At 34.8% G+C, this 20,898-nt stretch overlaps 1 protein-coding gene across 2 annotated transcripts in view; it reads right to left on the bottom strand.

Annotated features, from left to right (window-relative positions):
- The window catches only part of SEC63 (SEC63 homolog, protein translocation regulator), a 67,159-nt gene that overhangs the window by 14,418 nt on the left and 31,843 nt on the right, over nt 1–20,898 (bottom strand). For both annotated transcript variants that reach the window (XM_082475199.1, XM_082475198.1), the window contains exons 5-16: nt 20,603–20,664; nt 19,951–20,009; nt 18,426–18,476; nt 17,290–17,398; nt 15,625–15,719; nt 15,393–15,525; nt 13,913–14,005; nt 13,094–13,248; nt 11,620–11,767; nt 10,185–10,267; nt 2,292–2,351; nt 1,913–2,086 (exon numbers count right to left, since the gene is read on the bottom strand). In XM_082475199.1, the coding sequence (XP_082331325.1) occupies nt 1,913–2,086; nt 2,292–2,351; nt 10,185–10,267; nt 11,620–11,767; nt 13,094–13,248; nt 13,913–14,005; nt 15,393–15,525; nt 15,625–15,719; nt 17,290–17,398; nt 18,426–18,476; nt 19,951–20,009; nt 20,603–20,664 (1,222 nt within the window). The remainder of the gene's footprint in view (nt 1–1,912; nt 2,087–2,291; nt 2,352–10,184; nt 10,268–11,619; nt 11,768–13,093; nt 13,249–13,912; nt 14,006–15,392; nt 15,526–15,624; nt 15,720–17,289; nt 17,399–18,425; nt 18,477–19,950; nt 20,010–20,602; nt 20,665–20,898) is intronic.

Genomic DNA, 20,898 nt, shown 5'->3' with positions numbered 1-20,898 from the left:
TCCCAGATGGCATGATTGTGTATGTAGAAAATCTTTCTCTTTAAATATCCACAAATAGTTAGAATTACTGTCAATTCATCAAGAATCCTTGATATAAGGCAAATATTTAGAAGGCAACTACACTTCTATACACCAGCAATAAACACTGAAGAATGAAATTTTTTTAATGTTATTTGCAATAGCACTAGAAAGGATCAAACACACAGGAGTAAATCTAATGAAAGATGTGTCATATCCTCTGCCAATGGAAATCACAAAACACTGCTGAGAAAAATTAAGAAAGATCCAGTTAATAAAGATAAAGCATAATTATGAATAAAAAGAGTCAATACTGTTAACCGGTGAATTCTTCCCATATTGAATCACAGAGTAAACACAATACCAATCTAAATTCCAGCAGCTTTTTTTGGGTGGAAATTCTCAAGCTTATTCTAAAATTTTAGCTGGAAATACAAAGGACCTAAAATAGTCAAGACAATTTTGAAGAAGTAAGATAAGAGTTTGAGGACTTACATGAACATATTTTAAGACTTAAAATAAAGCCACAATAATTAAGACAGTGTGGTACTGGCACAAGAAGAGACAAATAATCAGTGCAATGGACTAGAAAGTCCATAAACAGATTTGCGCATATACACTTATGGTAACTTTTTTACAACAAATCACTATTGCAATTCAGAGAGGAAAGAATGATCTTTCCAATAAATGGTGCTAAAATAAGTGGTCTATAATCCCAATCTCACACTATTCACAAAAATTTAAGATATAACACAGAGCTAAATTTAACAAGCAAAATAATAATACTCATAGAAGAAAACAAAAATATCTTCCATTCCTTGTGTCCTTGGGATAGGCAAAGATGTCTCTAACAGGACACGAAAGCACTAACCATAAAGACTGATGAAACAGACTTTATTAAAATTAAGAACCATCAAAAGCTCCATTAAGAGAGCTAAAAGGGACTCATATCCAGAATACATAAAGGAATCCTACAAATCCATAAGAAGAAAAACAACCCCAAAATAAAAGAGGATATCCAAATGGCCAGTATGTACATGAAAAGGTGCTCAAAATCATTAGTCATCAGGTAAACATAAATAAAACCACACACAGGAAAAACACCCACACACACCCACACCCACACCCACACACACAGATACCACCACAGATCCATCACAGTGGCTTAAATAAAAAAGAATGGTAAAACCAGGTATTGGTGAGGATGTGGAACAGGACTCATATTTTGCTGGTAGGACCAAAAAATGGTAAAACTTTAGAAAATGGGCTCTTTCAACAAGTTAAACATACACCTGTTTTATGACCCAGCAATTCCACTGCTAGGTACATACCCAAGAAAAATGAATGTCCACAAAATGACATGTACAAAAGCAGAACACCTTTATTAAGAATAGGCAAAAACCAGAAAAAACCCATAATGTCCACCAATCACAGAACAGATAAATTGTGGTATATTCATATAATGGAATATCTCTCTCTCACTCTCTCTCACACAGACACACACACACACACACACACACACACACACACACACACACACACAGCTGCTGCTACACACTGTACAGATGAATGTCAAAGACACTATGTTGAATGAAAACAGCCAAACAATTCCACTTATAGGAATTTTAAGAACAGGCAAAACTAATCTATGGTCCTAACAGTGAGAATAGTGGGGAAGGCCGTGGGGGGTGGATGGAGGGGTCACTGACTGAGAAGGGTACAAGAGAGCCTTTTAGGGTGCTGGTAAGGTTTTATATCTTGATCTGGGTATAATGGGTACACACAATTGTAAAACTTCAGGAGCTATACACATAAGATTTGAACATTTTAGTGTATGTTAGACCTCAATAAAGATGATAGTAACAATAATCTTTACATAAGATAATAAACTTACGCTCCCAACGACTCCGTTAGCCTGCTTTTGTTTCTGTTGCTTTGGTTGTGATAAGGGCACAGGTGTAGGTTTTTTTTTTAAAGGTTTCTTTTTTTTTGATTTAGCAGTTTTCTTGGGTCCTTTACTCTTCTGTTGCCATCCTCCTTTTGTTCTGTTCTTGTTAGTATCACCCTGCTGTAAATCACAACACACATGCACACTCAGAAGTTGTAGCACTAGTTTCATTTGGAAGTCATAGTAAATTTTAGATGGAAATGGCTAAACTAATAAATGTTGTAGTAAAGTGAATTAGTCTCCCACAGCAATATAAATCAATCAGAGAACTAAACAAAACAGTTCTTTCACCAGGAAAGATAGATAGGAAAACTGAAGTTTTTACCCCATCTTCTGCTGGCTGTTCCTCTGCAGCACAGATGGACTGCTCCTTTTCAAATACTTCCTACAGGTAGTGGGAAGAAAAATATAAAGTCTGTCAACCTATATTTACCTTTCCGATAAAGCAATCTTTCAATATATATTATCAGTAAGTTTTTTAACTGCTGACAACTGCACGGGGTGGGGACAAAACCATGGATAGACAGAAGACTTGAAGCAATTACTAAATGATGTATGTGTGCAAATTTAGCAATCACTAAATGACGCTTTAGAAGTTACCTTCTGAAATATCTCACATCTGTCTTGAATATATTTTGAGAAGTACGTTCTACTTAAATTTATAAATGCAATGCCTTAAAATATGTAAACTCATTATAAGTCAGTCATATTTCATAATTTAAATTTTTACTTTTATTCTAATAGTAATCAGACATGACTATTTTAAAGTAATGAGAATTTGAATATATTACATTATTCTCTAACATTAAAACTTCAGGAGACCAATATTAGTTTATTTATGATTGTAAGTGATATTGCTGATATAACTGATATAACTTAGATATAACTAAGAAATGGACCACCAAATCTACATATCCTAAAGACATACCCACCCACCAAATAATCCATTTAGAATCAGTACAGAAGCTATAAATTTAGGATTTGAAATCCCGTAAGAACTTAGCAAGAATCTATACTAGAAGACGACAAGTGATATGGGTTGTGTTTCATAAACTCCCTAGAATTATTAAAGCTAACAAGTGAAAACAATAACTGTTGGGCTCAAACTGTTGGCCTAATGCATCGGTCAGCAAACTATGGCTCACTGTCTGCTTTTTAAACAAAGTTTTATTAGAACACAACTATGCCCATTTGTGAGTTCAGCAGTTGCTACAGAGACCGTACGGCCTGTAAAAACCAAACATATCAATATTTTTTTAAAATTAATTAATTTGTTTTTGGCTGCGTTGGGTCTTTGTTGCTACGCGCAGGCTTTCTCTAGATGCGGTGAGTGGGGGCTACTCTTTGTTGCGGTGTGCAGGGTTCTCATTGCTGTGGCTTCTCTTGTTGTGGAACATGGGCTCTAGGCATGCGGGCTTCAGTAGTTGTGGTTCACGGGCTCTAGAGCGCAGGCTCAGTAGTTGTGGCTCACAGGCTTATTTGCTTCGTGGCATGTGGGATCTTCCTGGACCAGGGCTCGAACCCATTTCCCCTGCATTACCAGGTGGATTCTTAACCACTGCGCCACCAGGGAAGTCCTGAACATATTATTTAATAACTGGACCTTTATAGAAAAAGTCTGCCAGCCTCTAGCCTAATTCTATCATCTCTGCTTCATTTCTTCACTTAATAGTTGGGTTCTAATGCTTAATTATGCTGAGATACAACTGATGAAAGAACTGAAAGATAAATACTTGATTCTTTCCCTTCCTCCAGGGCACTTCTGCTTTTTCTTTTACTAATTACCTGAGAAGTGTCAACAGCCCAAGGCCAATTTTGTGCTCATTTCTCAGGCTGGGAATTTCAAAGCCTGTGGGCAGTGTAAGTCTAGATTCTAAACCCAATCCTGACCACTGGCTTAGAGCTTCCTCTTCTCCCAGGAGGCACATCTCATCCAGAGTCCATGATACAAATGCTTCCTTACCACTTGCTACCATAAAACAGTATCTTTGATTTGATATGTCCTACTACAAAATATGCTTTTCCTACCAGAGGTTTTAGACATGGGTTTTAAAGGTAGCAAAGGTTTCCTACAGATGCCAATAGACCTCAGAGTAGAACAGGCTAAAATCTACCACTGGCTGAATAAAACTGAGCTGAAATACTACAGTCTATTAAAAATGGGTTATGACTATAGTTGAAACTTGGGAGTTATACTTGGCTTGGGAGGTAATATAAATATGTAACAGAAACTGAGAAAAACAAGATGCAGGAAACATAGACATTATGACTGGATGTAATGAAAAAGAATGAGAAAAGTACCAATATACATATACATGCATGTACATATATGCACTGAAAAGGTCCAGATAGTAAACACGAGCATGGAGAAAGATACAAAAAGATTAACACAAGACTGAATTCTGGTCATCTGGGTCTGACAAGGAGGTTTCCTGGGGGAGCAGGGGTGAGATAAGGGATCCATGATAAAACTATCATTTAACTCTGTGGGTATTCATGCATTAGGCTAGCTAAAGGGATGAGCTTCAAAACTGATGATCTCAGAGTGGTAGAATTTTAGGTGATTTTAATTTCTTCCTATACTTTTCTGCATTGCCTCAATTTTTTTCCCCACACAGCATGAATGTTTCACATAATTAGGAAAAAAAGCTAATTTTACTGTACTTTTTAAAATAAAAATAAAAGGGAGTAAATTCTCAAGAATTGACTAAAAAGAAGTAGGTAGAGGGCAGACAGCAGAAGCAAGAAGAACTACAATTCTGAAGTCTGTGGAAGGAAAACCACATTCACAGTAGGACAGACAAAATGAAAAGGAGAGGACTTTGTACCACATGAAGGAACAAGATTAAAGCCCAGAAAAACAACTAAATAAAGTGGAGATAGGCAACCTTCCAGAAAAAGAATTCAGAATGATAGTGAAGATGATCCAGGACCTCGGAATAAGAATGGAGGCAAAGATTGAGAAGATGCAAGAAATGTTTACAAAGACCTAGAAGAATTAAAGAACAAACAAACAGAGATGAACAATACAATAACTAAAATGAAGAATACACTTGAAGGAATCAATAGCAGAATAACTGAGGCAGAAGAACGGATAAGTGACCTGGAAGACAGAATGGTGGAATTCACTGCCGCAGAACAGAATAAAGAAAAAAGAATGAAAAAGAATGAAGACAGCCTAAGTGACCTCTGGGACAACATTAAATGCAACAACATTCACATTACAGGGGTCCCAGAAGGAGAAGAGGGAGAGAAAGGATGCAAGAAAATATTTGAAGAGATTATAGCTGAAAACTTCCCTAACGTGGGAAAGGAAATAGCCACCCAAGTCCAGGAAGCGCAGAGTCCCAGGCAGGATAAACCCAAGGAGAAACACGCCGAGACACGAAGTAATCAAATTGACAAAAATTAAAGACAAGGGAAAACTACTGAAAGCAACAAGGGAAAAATGACAAATAACATACAAGGGAACTCCCATAAGGTTAACAGCTGATTTCTCAGCAGAAACTCTACAAGCCAGAAGGGAGTGACATGATATACTTAAAGTGATAAACGGGAAGAACTGACAACCAAGATGACTCTACCCAGCAATGATTTCATTCAGATTCGACACAGAAATCAAAAGCTTTACAGACAAGCAAAAGCTAAGAGAATTCAGCACCACCAAACCAGCTCTATAACAAATGCTAAAGGAACTTCTCTAAGTGGGAAACACAAGAGAAGAAAAGGACCTACAAAAACAAACCCAAAACAATTAAGAAAATGGTCATAGGAACATAGATATCAATAATTACCTTAAACGTGAATGGATTAAATGCTCCAACCAAAAGACATAGGCTCGCTGAATGGATACAAAAACAGGACTCATATATGTCCTGTCTACAAGAGACCCACTTCAGACCTAGGGACACACACAGACTGAAAGTGAGGGGATGGAAAAAGATATTCCATGCAAATGGAAATCAAAAGAAACCTGGAGTAGCAATACTCGTATCAGATAAAATAGACTTTAAAATAAAGAATGTTACAAGAGACAAGGAAGGACACTACATAATGATCAAGGGATCAATCCAAGAAGAAGATAGGACAATTATAATTATATATGCACCCAACATAGGAGCACCTCAACACATAAGGCAACTGCTAACAGCCATAAAAGAGGATATCGACAGTAACACAGTAACAGTGGGGGACTTTAACACCTCACTTACACCAATGGACAGATCATCCAAACAGAAAATTAATAAGGAAACACAAGCTTTAAATGACACAACAGACCAGATAGATTTAATTGATATTTATAGGACATTCCATCCCAAAACAGCAGATTACACTTTCTTCTCAAGTGCGCATGGAACATTCTCCAGGATAGAGAATGTTGGGTCATAAATCAAGTGTCACATCTTGGGTCATAAATCAAGCCTCAGTAAATTTAAGAAAACTGAAATCATATCAAGCATCTTTTCTGACCACAATGCTATGAGATTAGAAATCCATTACAGGGAAAAAAACATAAAAAACACAACACATGGAGGTTAAACAATACGTTACTAAATAACCAAGAGATCACTGAAGAAATCAAAGAGGAAATCAAAAAATACCTAGAGACAAATGACAATGAAAACACGATGATCCAAAACCTATAGGACGCAGCAAAAGCAGTTCTAAGAGGGAAGTTTATAGCTATATAAGCCTACCTCAAGAAACAAGAAAAATCTCAAATAAACAATCTAACCTTACACCTAAAGGAACTTGAGAAAGAAGAACAAACAAAACCCAAAGTTAGTAGAAGGAAAGAAATCATAAAGATCAGAGCAGAAATAAATGAAATAGAAACAAAGAAAACAATAGCAAAGATCAATAAAACTAAAAGCTGGTTCTTTGAGAAGATAAACAAAGCTGATAAACCTTTAGCCACACTCATCAAGAAAAAGAGGGAGAGGACTCAAATCAATAAAATTAAAAATGAAAAAGAAGTTACAACAGACACCACAGAAATATAAAGCATTAAAAGAGACTACTACAAGCAACTCAATGCCAATAAAATGGACAACCTGGAAGAAATGGACAAATTCTTAGAAAGGTATAATCTTCCAAGACTGAACCAGGAAGATGTAGAAAATATGAACAGACCAATCACAAGTAATGAAATTGAAACAGTGATTAAAAATCTTCCAACAAACAAAAGTCCAGGACCAGATGGCTTCACAGGTGAATTCTATAAAACATTTAGAGAAGCGCTAACACCCATCCTTCTCAAACTCTTCCAAAAAATTGCAGAGGAAGGAACACTCCCAAACTCATTCTATGAGGCCACCATCACCCTGATACCAAAACCAAACAAAGATACTATAAAAAAAGAAAATTACAGACCAGTATCACTGATGAATATAGATGTAAAAATCCTCAACAAAATACTAGCAAACAGAATCCAACAACACATTAAAAGGATCATACACCATGATCAAGTGGGATTTATCGCAGGGATGCAAGGATTCTTCAATATATGCAAATCAATCAATGTGATACATCATATTAATAAACTGAAGAATTAAAACCATATGATCATCTCAATAGATGCAGAAAAAGCTTTTGACAAAATTCAACGCCCATTTATGATAAAAACTCTCCAGAAAGTGGGCATAGAGGGAACCTACCTCAACGTAATAAAGGCCATATATGACAAACCCACAGCAAACATCATTCTCAATGGTGAAAAACTGAAAAGCATTTCCTCTAAGATCACGAACAAAACAAGGATGTCCACTCTCACCACTATTATTCAACATAGTTTTGGAAGTCCTAGCCACGGCAATCAGAGAAGAAAAAGAAATAAAAGGAATACAAATTGGAAAAGAAGAAGTAAAACTGTCACTATTTGCAGATGACATGATACTATACATAGAGAATCCTAAAGATGCCACCAGAAAACTACTAGAGCTAATCAATGAATTTGGTAAAGTTGCAGGATACAAAATTAATGCCCAGAAATCTCTTGCATTCCTATATACTATTAACAAAAGATCAGAAAGAGAAATTAAGGAAACAATCCCATTCACCACTGCAACAAAAAGAATAAAATACCTAGGAATAAACCTACCTAGGGAGACAAAAGACCTGTACCTGTACTCAGAAAACTATAAAACACTGATGAAAGAAATCAAAGATGACACAAACAGATGGAGAGAGATACCATGTTCCTGGACTGGAAGAATCAATATTGTGAAAATGACTATACTACCCAAAGCAATCTACAGATTCAACGTAATCCCTATCAAATTACCAGTGGCATTTTTTACAGAACTAGAACAAAAAATCTTAAAATTTGTATGGAGACACAAAAGACCCCAAATAGCCAGAGCAGTCTTGAGGGAAAAAAATGGAGCTGGAGGAATCAGACTTCCTGACTTCAGACTATACTACAAAGCTACAATAATCAAGACAATATGGTACTGGCACAAAAACAGACATATAGATCAATGGAACAGGATAGAAAGCCCAGAGATAAACCCACGCACCTATAGTCAACTAATCTATGACAAAGGAGGCAAGGATATACAATGGAGAAAAGACAGTCTCTTCAATAAGTGCTGCTGGGAAAACTGGACAGCTACATGTAAAAGAATGAAATTAGAACACTCCCTAACACCATACACAAAAATAAACTCAAAATGGATTCGAGACCTAAATGTAAGACCGGACACTATAAAACTCTTAGAGGAAAACATAGGAAGAACACTCTTTGACAAAAATCACAGCAACATCTTTTTTGATCCACCTCCTAGAGTAATGGAAATAAAAACAAAAATAAACAAATGGGACCTAATGAAACTTAAAAGCTTTTGCACAGCAAAGGAAACCATAAACAAGATGAAAAGACAACCCTCAGAACGGGAGAAAATATTTGCAAATGAATCAACGGACAAAGGATTAATCTCCAAAATATATAAACAACTCATGCAGCTCAATATTAAAAAACAAACAACCTAATCCAAAAATGGGCAGAAGACCTAAATAGACATTTCTCCAAAGAAGATATACACATGGCCAAGAAGCACATGAAAAGATGCTCAACATCATTAGAGAAATGCAAATCAAAACTACAGTGAGGTATCACCTCACACCAGTAAGAATGGGCATCATCAGAAAATCTACGAACAACAAATGCTGGAGAGGGTGTGGAGAAAAGGGTACCCTCCTGCACTCTTGGTGGGAGTGTAAATTGATACAGCCACTATGGATGACAGTATGGAGGTTCCTTAAAAAACTAAAAATAGAATTACCATATGACCCAGCAATCCCACTACTGGGCATATACCCAGAGAAAACCATAATTCAAAAAGACACATGTACCCCAATGTTCACTGCAGCACTATTTACAATAGCCAGGTCATGGAAGCAACCTAAATGCCCATCGACAGACGAATGGATAAAGAAGATGTGGTACACATATACAATGGAATATTACTCAGCCATAAAAAGGAACGAAATTGGGTCATTTGTTGAGACGTGGATGGATCTAGAGACTGTCATACAGAGTGAAGTAAGTCAGAAAGAGAAAAACAAATATCGTATATTAACGCATATATGTAGAACCTAGAAAAATGGTACAGATGAACTGGTTTGCAGGGTAGAAATAGAGACACAGATGTAGAGAACAAACGTATGGACACCAAGGTGGGGAAAGTGGCGGGGGGGGGTGGGGGGGTGCTGGTGGTGGTGGGATGAATTGGGAGATCAGGATTGACATATATACACTAATATGTATAAAACAGATAACTAGTAAGAACCTGCTGTATAAAAAAATAAAATAAAATTCAAAAATTCAAAAAAAAAGTAGGTAATGAAATTCTCAACAATAATCAATAATTAACCTCTGTATAACACTTTACAGTTCAAGATACCCACACTACCTTGTAATTATAATGTTTTATAGGGAATTAACAAATCATCACAGGAAGAATTAAAAGTATTTTTCAACTTTGTGTGTGTGTGTTAAAAACTAATGTGAAAATTATAAAAATTAATTTAAAATTTCAAAACAGCTAACAGAACCTGCAAAATTAGATTTTCAAATCTACAATAAAAAAATTAATTAATTAATTATTTTAAAAATCTACAATAGTTTTGACTTTGAGAATGTATAACTTAGAATGAAAGAATATAAAAACCTTAACACATAACTCTTAAAGCATAAAAATACAAACAGACTACTTACTGCCATTGTTTGCCTTGTCAATTTAACCAACACTGTAACTAAGGATCCTACTGTGATGTTGTTGCTATCTTCATCATCCAATACTATAAGATAAAAGGAAAATAAATAAATAAAAATCAAGCTCTATGTCAAGGCAAACAGCAAAACTTAACTTATTCAAATCAATCTGGTATTTCAGTATTTCAAACATACAGAGTTTTAAACCTACTAAATAAAAAATAATTCATTGACTATCTACTCTATAAAAAGCTCTCTAGTAGATGCCTTCAACAATGTACTCATTTAATCCTTAAATCAGCTCTATGAAGCATTATTATTATTTCTTTAAAGAAGATACTGAGGTTCAGAAATAAAGTAAAATGCCCAAGGTCACAAAATGGCTACATCGACACTGCCAAGTTTCAAACCCAAGTCTTTTAAAACAGAGTATAATGTTAGGACTACAACAGCTTTCTCTCACAGTGATATAAAAATAGAATTCTGTCACTCTATTAAATTGTGCAAACTTTATACTCACAAGATCTTACCTATATGAAAAAATGCGTGCCTGTAAGAATAAAATAATTAAAACTAGTATTCTGAGCAACAGTAAAGATATTTTAAGGCAAGAACTTGAAAATATTGTTTATATTAAAAAACACTTTAAAAACATTTTTTGCAATGTTTTTGCAACTGTTTAATTTTTTAAAACCACATTTGCTACACACACCCCCAAAAGTCTAATAATAAGAAAACTCAACTACAAGCCCTTTAAAAACAGAGACCATTCCTAACACATCCTTGTATTCTTGGTCCCACAAGAATGTTTTCACAATGGCAACTTAGTAAATGTCAAAGCTCAGAACAATGTCACAATGAAGGAATGGAGCAGAATAATCTCTAATTCTGTTCACCATTCTAAGATACTATATTCAGCTCTAAAATGGGAACTCACAGGACAATTATGTAGGTAGAAAAATAATCTCTATTTTTTTCACTCCAAGCAGACATAAAGACAGAAGTCAGTCAAGAAAAACACATGAAATGTGCCACAGAGCATGGTGATTTTCAAGATTTAATTAATATAAACAAGTTAGCTTTTTCAAAAATTAATTTTAGAACTAAGCAGGTATCTTATACTAACAATAGATATATTTCAAATATCCTTCATTACATCTAGAAATCTCTTTCATTCTTTGAAAAGTTAAGATCTTCTTGAAAGCTGAACTACAGAACAGAAGCATCCTCAAGCCTAAGCCCATTAGGAGGATAATAAAAGTAGGGTTCTCAAAACTAGTAAGTATACAACATCTTCCATCACAGCAAATTTGACAGGTAAACTATAGTTCTGCAAAGTCTAATTAAAAGTTATTAAATGAAGTGTTTTGAGGACCTTGAGCCAAATAAGCAAAAGCCAATCTATCAAAAGGGAAGCAATGGGAAACCTCCCATTTACCCTGTGATTTTATGTCCATGGTCACAAATGGGAAACTCCCAAGGACAGCCATAACCTCTTCATACTTTTCATCTTCAAGGAAGTGCAATAGATTGTGACGATCTGATTCTTTTAAACTCACCAAATCCTGGATAGTCTTAATTTTGTACTAAATTTAAAAAGAGAAAGAAAATAAATCCCGAAGTCATATAACTTTACATAAAAGGAAAATTATTAGCATGTTTACCAAAACAAAATCCAAAAACTTTTAGAAAAATATTAAGATTATATACATTTCAAAGCAGAAAATACAACTTCACTGCATTTCATGGCCTTTTTCTCCAAGGAAATTTAAACTTAAGAATTTTCTTTATTACAAAGTTAATACACAGTTACTTTTTTTTAATTAGAAAAAAATAAAGTTAGAGGAAAAAAATAATAACATTCATATAAACTCTTGACCCAAGCAAGAATGACTGTCATTTGATTTGTTCAGTTTGCAGACATTTATTTTTAATTTTAATGATAAAAACCTTTAAGAGTATGAATTTATGTCCAAGTAACAGCTGCATGCACCCTTAAGTTTTACTATGCAATACTCTCATTTTTGTTATTTTCTAAGTACAGCTATCTGTTATTGCAGTAATACCCAGCCTGGCTAAATGGATACTCAAGAGAGGATTTTTTAATTTCTGAGTATTTGGTGCCAGTTATTAATTTTTACTTTCACCGATAGGGATTAGCTCATGAGGCATGTGAAATGCCTGCTTCTGAATTCTGAAGTTTACAATTATGACTTAAAATGTGATCAAATTTATAAGAGTAACACACTTAACTCGAAAGGAGAGAACTCTGATGCAAATTTCTAATATATATTTATTAGTTCTACCTTAACACTATCAAATCCAATGTCTATCTTCTGCCTACTTTGTTAATATCAATATATACAAAGTAATGTTTAAAATCTCCTAGCAAAATTAAATTTCATTCCACTTTTTCTTATATTTCCTCAAGTTTTCATTTATATTACATTTCTTAAGTATCTTAAGATTCATTATCATAATCTATATACAGATTGTATTTTCTAAATAAGAATTATCTGTATTTGATCTACTTATTTTTTGAATGCTTAATTTTTTTTGTTCATACTCAACCAATAAACTATTGCCCAGCCCTTTAAGCCACGAATGAAATAAATGGAAAGTATACAGTGCATTTTTACTTAGTACATTTATTTTTGGCAACATAAAGAACAAAGTGTTGACTGCTAAAATGAACTGACAGCCAAAGTAAACCACTACAGTAGTAAAATATTACAAAACAGCTACCTAATCAAGAAAGTATTAACAGAATCACTTGAGGGATAGCTTTAGAATGTTTAAAACATTGTAAATGTAAGAAGTTCATAGTAACCATTTCTAGAAAAATTTTCATTCATGTTACCTTTAAATGACAGGACAAACTGCTTAAAACTAATTTTAAAGTAGCAAATTACCTTTTTATGATTAGAAACCCTTCTAAGATTGTCTTCTTCAATGTGAGGGAGCTGCAGAAGGGGAGACTTAAACTGCTGAAGGCCTTGCACAGCCATCTGGGAAAGCTTCATGCAGTTTTCCAGGGATGCCAAAGTTGGAGCACGAAACTCCCTTTCTTAGAAAGAACAGAAGAAAAGCAAAAACAGGCCTGGACTTTTTATATGTTCAGGAGTACACAATTCATCACAAAACCAAATTCATGTGAACATCCTTAACACCTCAAATTTTACGATCACAGTGTTGAATTTCCTTTAAAAGTTACTGGGTAAGACACAGAAAATACACAAACTTGATCAAATGTACATACTGATGTCATGCCAAAAACTGACATCATCCATAACAACAAAACACAACCAGTATCTCTTTTTTAAGGGTCTCTCTTTCCATTACTGACCATAAATAAACTCCCTCGTTCTTTTTTCCATTATGTAAAAAACACTACATGTCAGATCAATCACCATAACATCACTTAAAGAATTACTTCAAACTCATTGTTAACCTAATTCTAAAACTACTCAGAGGAAGGAAAAGGGTATTTTAAATCTTTGCAAACAATAAATAACAATAAAACAATGAAAAATTAAACTCAAAAAACATTAAGTTACGATACTTTACATCATGAAAAATACAGGAAAGAAGAAAAACCATGAACAAAACTGGGAAAACTGATTCACCTTACAGACAGAATTATACTAAGCACCCAAAAATCTTAAAACTATGAAGTGTAATCTGTATGTGCTTGCAAGAAAAAGTACAACATAATTATGCTTCCTCCTCACCTTCACGGCTCCGGGCCATTATTATTAGTTGGCAGATTACATTAACCATTTCTTGAAGTAGGGCAGGGCATTTTTTCAGCATAAATTGCTGATCTGCAAAACAATAAAACACCTGAAACAAATCATTCTTCTTTTATGATTAAAACATCTTTATCACCTGTAGTCCAAGACGAATGCTAAATTTAAGCTGTCACACAAATTTTTCACATAACCTCAGAATATTACAGGTTGAACACAATAGTTTCTCCTCGGCAGCACTATGTCAAAAATCAATCAGAAAACCCTACTTCAAATTAGATGTTTCAAAGGCAAACTTTTAATATTATGGTCTTGGCCTTTATAAATTACTCCCTACCTTTTTTTTTTGAAATAGCCTTAATCTTAAATTTAATCATAATCTTACTAATTTAAGAACTTCAAAATTCTTCTTCTTGTATACCTAAATGCCTATAAGTATAATTATGGATAAGTCCAAAGACTAAGATTGAGAATAAATGTCAACTAAATGGAGAGAGGAGGATAGGAGGAGGAGTGAGACAGACACTTTCATTTATACTGCATATAATAGTTAACCATTAAGATCATCTATTGGGGTTGGTACTCAACCTAAAAAAAATCTGTTCCCTGTTTCTTAGATAATTGGTAAAAATGGAGATGGTTTCATATCTGTACAGAACATTAGGAACAGAATTACTAGTTAACTTGCAACTTCAATAAACAATGTCTAAATAGCGCTCCTTGATTCCATCATAAGCAGCCTATCCTATCATTAATCACTGAGCATCAACTGACCTTGTTTTCAAAGGCATTTGATTGCATTACTGGCTTAAAGCAGGGTTGCGGGGTTGGGGGGGGGGGGGGGTTGTTGGTTCATTCAGAAAGAAAATTCCCTAAGGATAATAACTTTCTTTTAAAACTTCCAATTGAAATAATGCAAGTGAAAAGAGATGACACTCAAATTCATGACATCCCTGAAAACACCACTGTCCCAATCCACTGCTTTTCTTTTAAGTAGAATAGATGGCTTCAAGTACTTATGAAGCTTTAAATAAAGATTAAACAGACACTTTATTGGTAACTACTGCTGGAGTATGATGGTGGTACTGGTGGCAGTGACTGAGACATCTGTTGTGAAAATCCATTTTTTTCTTGCCCCAAAAGGCTTACAAAATCCTTTTTTAAAAGTCATCAGGAATTATTGTATAATCTGCAACTGACTTAACATTTTTCATAGAGAGTATTCTCTCACCTTGAAATACAACATTTTAACATTTGCCAAAACATCTGACTTACTAATACCTTCAAAGAATTTGTGAAGTAATTATGTACGTAGCATATAGATTTGTTTTTAAAAGGTCCTTGAGTAATTATCTGATTGAGCAAAAAAGAACAGTGACAAAAAAACACAGCACCATGAGGTCTAATTAAATCCACCTCTTCTGTACCACTAAAACCCTACAGATATTAGAATCACAAATACCTTCTTCAAGGGTCTCAGGAATTTTCATTCTAGCAAGATGAGACAGTAAAAGAACTCTGGCCTTCAGGCTATATGGGCAGGTAAGTGGCGGCTCATTCTTCTTTAAATTAATGCTGCCAATTTCTCTGATTAGCTAGAGTAAGTAAAATAATCATTTAAAAATGTATACTTAAAAAAGCATTAACTTTATATACTTAAATGTTTATCAAGGAATTTGGGAGGCAGGCCTAACCTGAGGTATTAGAATATTATCTGTTGGTCTGCTTGTGGCATCCTTGTTATACTGAGGATCAAATTCAGAGGCTCCAGCCAAGACCATGATAAGCCCTAAGAAAACAAAAGAAATATGAAGAAAAATAAATTTGCTCACCCATTAATCCGCCTCCCATGATACTTGGTTAATCCTAGAGTGAGGCAGTTTTCCAATCACACACAATGCTAAAATCATCTGAACTCCACTATCAATAAGCAGTAATCTCTCTCATAACAAAAGAAACGTCTCACTTTTTAAAATGTGTGCAATATTACCTATCACAAGTAAATAGAAATACACATCAAATTAAGGGCCCAGAAGCAACTAGGTGCGTTAAAATCACTACAAATAGCATCGGTTTCTAGACCTAAGCATGTGTTCCACAGAAATTTATAGCAGGAAGTATTCTATGTGATGTTACTAACTGCTTTGTTAAAAAAAAAAAAAAAGGGCGGGGGGGAACTCCATGGCTAAATACAGCTGAGAAATAAGAGTTAAAAAGAGTTTCAGGGCTTCCCTGGTGGCACAGTGGTTGAGAATCTGCCTGCCAATGCAGGGGACACAGGTTCGAGCCCTGGTCTGGGAAGATCCCACATGCCGCGGAGCAAATGGGCCCATGAGCCACAATTACTGAGCCTGCGAGTCTGGAGCCTGTGCTCCACAACAAGAAAGGCCGCGATAGTGAGAGGCCCGCGCACCGCGATGAAGAGTGGCCACCGCTTGCCACAACTAGAGAAAGCCCCCGCACAGAAATGAAGACCCAACACAGCCAAAAATAAATAAATAAATAAATAAATTTTTTTTAAAAATTGGCAAATATGAAATACGAAAAAGTCCACTCAGGTTTTGGAACAAAAATACATCCTCCAGTGAGGCACAATTTAAAACTTAACTTTTTTTTTTTTTTTTAAGGAAGGGAAGGGAAGGGAAATGTGTATGATTTCCACAGAGCAGTGATTCTGAAAGGCAACACTATATATTCCAGGGATAAAATTTATGTTAGCTTTATGGGATCAAAGAAAGTTATTTAGGATGGTACTTTTTGTTTTTCATAATAAATTTTGAAATAAGACTCTGGGAATGAAATATTCTGGCAGTTTTCTTTTAACACACCCAAGACCTCTACATACTTTACACAATTAACACAGTATAATGTACTGGTTTAGGGCTTGGGAACCACATTACCTGAGTTCCATCCTAGCTCTGTCACTTACTGTATATCCTTGGGCTCAGTTTCTTCATCTATAAAATGTGCTTAAAAACAGCACTTATTTATGGGGGCATACAAAGATTAAATGAGTTAATACATGCATAGTGGCTAGCAATGCCTGGCAACGACAAATACTCAAGAAATGTTAGCTGGTATTATTATTACAAAATTAGCCCACAAGAAGTTTTACTATAAAATTTCTGGAGGGAAAAAAATATGTATTGATATATACATATAGCTGAGTAAAACGGGAACAAGAGAACTACAGATTAAGACATGATAAAGGGTGTTAGCATTTTCCTCCAGCTTTAGCTATAATGAACTGAATATCCCTAAAACTATTAAATGGAATTTCTCCAGTTGAATATATATATCAACTCTACATAAATGACTCAGAAAATAATCTAATGTCACAGTTACTTAAATTTACTTACGTTTCATATCCATATTTCGCGTTTTATAAACAAAGTATGTATAAATCTGTGTTGTGCGTATTAGAATCTGGTCTCCACTATAGCGTATTGAGCGATACCACCAAGAGCCCTAAAACACAAAATTAAACCAGAAATAAAGCATAAAAACCATGATAAATGTTAACTTTGATGCAGAATGGTCAAATTTTCTAAATGTTCATAAACCAATAAAAAGACCTGCTCTTTAGAACAAATGCCTTTGTTACATATTTCAAATGATTTATTTGGTAAATATTTATGCTGCCTGAGGCCTAAACACCAACCTACCTCATTACATATATATGATTAAAACATTTAAGTTTCAGCTAGAAATTAAAGACAAAATAGGAATGAAACAACCCACTGTTATAAGCAACAAGCTGGTTCCTCACACACAGCATGTCTTCAACAAATATTTGACAAATAAGCGTAGGAGCAATTTTATAGTTGATATACTACTTTCATTCACATTATTCCACACAAGTGGATTCTCACACAACAATCCTATGAAGAAGGCAAGACAAGTTAATTGTTAGCCTCACTATGGGACCCACAGGAACCGTAAGATCAGTAAGAACACCACCAGTCATAAGAGTAATAAACAATAAAATCATAAACTTTATGGTACCTCCATATTGAGGTACTATGCAACTGTTTTTAAAAATGAGGTTGTTCTACATGTTGTACCCCTATATGAAGCAAAAAAAGTCACAGAACAATACATATAGTAAGATCACATTTTTTAAAAAAATGTGCACATGTATATATACATAATGCATAGAAAAATATCTGAAAAGGAAGCAAACTTAGCAGTGATTATCTCTGACAGAGAAATGGAGTTGGGGGGAGGTGGTAACGGAAGATTTTCATTTTAAATTCTAAATACATCTGTACTATCTCGTTTGTGTGTAATTTTTGGATCAGGAGGAGATTCATTTTAACATACTAAAGAGATGTCACCTTTAGAAGACCTTTAAAGTATAACTGAATATAAGATTATTAAAATTCAAGGATTAATGGATTATATTCTAATACAAATTACAATCTTATAAGGAGACTCCAAAGCATGCACCAATTCCCTTCCCTAAAAAATGTTAATAAAAAGAGCTGGAACTTACCACAACAACTGGAAGGATAACCATGAATGCCAATCCATATACAAGTAAAACCTTGAATTGAAAAGGAAAGAAAAAATTATGGCCTTCATCAGGTAAACTATGACAACATCCATGAACACTTATTTTGAGGCTTACATGGGGGAGGCACTATTAAAAGCACTCCTCACGCAGTACTTCATTTAATCCTTATTTTCAAACTCTAAGAGGAATGTACCATTATTATTTTCCTTTTGCAGATAGGGAACCTGCAGCATATATAGTCATCCCTCGGTAACCATGGGGACCTGGTTTTAAGGCCCCCAAGGATACCAAAATTCAGGGATGCTCAAGTCCTTTATACAAAATGGTGATAAAAGAGTAGGGCCTCTTTATCCATGGATGCAAAACATGCTGAAAGGGAGGGCCAACTTCAGCTGACCCTTGAACAATGTGGGGCTTGGCTCCCCGACCTCCTTGCAGTGGAAAATCCACCTCTAACTTCAGAGTTGGCCCCCCATTACCTGTGGTTCTGCATCCGCAGATTCAACCAACCATGGATTGTGTAGTACTGTAGTCCGTATTTATCGAAAAAATCCATGTATTAAGTGGACCCACACAGTTCAAGGCCCTGTTGTCCAAGGGTCAACTCTATTATATATCCACACCTTGGCAAGTAGTTAGTGCCTTGGAAATAAATGGCAGAAGCTGGTTTCTTTACCTAAATATCAAACAGAACACATAATGTTCTGTTTGCAAGTAATTTCTATCTATTGGTCTTAGATGTCTGTCCTACTGTTTGATCCCAAATCTGACAGCTAACTATCTTTTCTCTTCTCTAGTATTCCCTGAATAACCCTAAGCATAATAAACACGCTTATATACAGCAGCTATATACTCTGGAAAATAACATGTAAATAAATAGCCATAAAATAACACTAAGTAGCCATTTTCAACACAAAACATGGATTTTTTTATTGCTTCAAAGATAGCTCCTAGATAGTTATTTTCAAGAAAGGAGAAGTAGGGAATTCCTGAACAATAGGTTAGGATAACTCCCGATGTTTTAAGAGTTGCAGCCTCTATTACGGACTGAAGTCTGATAACCTACTGCCTCCTGAAGTACCATATATAATATATATCATTATGTTAGCACACATTAAAATTAATTTAGCCTGGGTAAATGTGGAATAAAAGATAACTTAAATTTTGAGCGCTACTTAAGATAAATGTAGATACCATAAAAAAACAGTGGTTCCCTAAACCAAGGGTAGGACCCAATCTGAAACCACCTCCACAAGAAATCACCACAACTGTAAGGAATTCCTTAAACAGTGGGGGGGGGGGGGGGGGAACCCTACACTAGAACACACTGCCCCAAACCAACAACCTAATAATAGGAACCAATTCTTTTCTCCATTATGCAAAAACAGTTTTCACAATCCACAGTTAAACTGAAAACAGCATACCAGTATTTTCTTTGTAAAGCTCTCTTTATATTACCGAGATATATCGAACACATTACAGTGTCTTATTTAAATGTACTCACCAAAATTGAATTTTTCTGGTCAACTATCCAAGCTGGCAGGGCAATTCCAAAGCTCGTGGCTAAAATAGGAAGAATATTTTTGAAGAGTCTCCATTTCCAGTTTTATTTCTTTATATCCCCAAATTCTGTCTCCCCCACCCCCTCCAAAAAAGCTTTAAGATTATCTTATTATGTGTTTCCATTACACAAAAGTTGATGGACATGGTTTATATTTGAAACTTTAAATTTTTCCAGAAGAAAAAAAAATTCTAAGTACGTGAATTCTTTCTTCCCAGAACACTTAAATTCTTTTATATGTCCTGAGTTTATGTAAACACTATGAATATATGAGAAAATGTTTAGTCAGTAAGGAAAAACAGATTTTCTTCATCCAATTTTTATCAACTACTAACTGGAAATGAAGAATAATGACAGTGACTACTTTCCTCATCAAATCAATCAACGTTCTATCTTTCAAACCAATCTCTAGAAAGAAGAATAAAGTAAAAATTAATTAAAGGGAACTCAATTTACATATTTGTTTAACTCCTTGTGGTTGTAGTTTTCCTATTCACAAACTAAGAAAATCAAAACATTCTTTTCAATCTAGTTAACATTTTTATAATATACACATATCATAACCCCAGTATTTTTTAATCATCATTTACCACACCTTGAGGCCCATCTGGATTTCCAAACTCTTCCCAATTTTTCCGGGACTCTTCATCAGTTAAACTAGCATAAAAGGAACAAAGGTGCAAAATTAGAAAGCCACATCTGAAAAGTAAGTACTCATATACACAAACTCCATTAACTAACCAACTCACTTCTTAAAGATAATTTCAGAGAATCAAGAAAAGAACTCTCTGAAATCAGAAAAGGGGGCGAGAAAAATAAGAAATTCAGCATTAACAGAAAATGCTAACTATTGAGCCCAGATACAAATTCCTAGTTGGCCCACGGGTTCTC

The sequence above is a fragment of the Balaenoptera physalus genome, assembly GCF_965194825.1.
Source record: "Balaenoptera physalus genome assembly, chromosome: 9".
In the NCBI taxonomy this organism is placed as follows: Eukaryota; Metazoa; Chordata; class Mammalia; order Artiodactyla; family Balaenopteridae; genus Balaenoptera; species Balaenoptera physalus.
The sequence above is the reverse complement of the archived record's forward strand: the minus strand, read 5'-3'. Positions and strand labels throughout refer to the sequence as shown.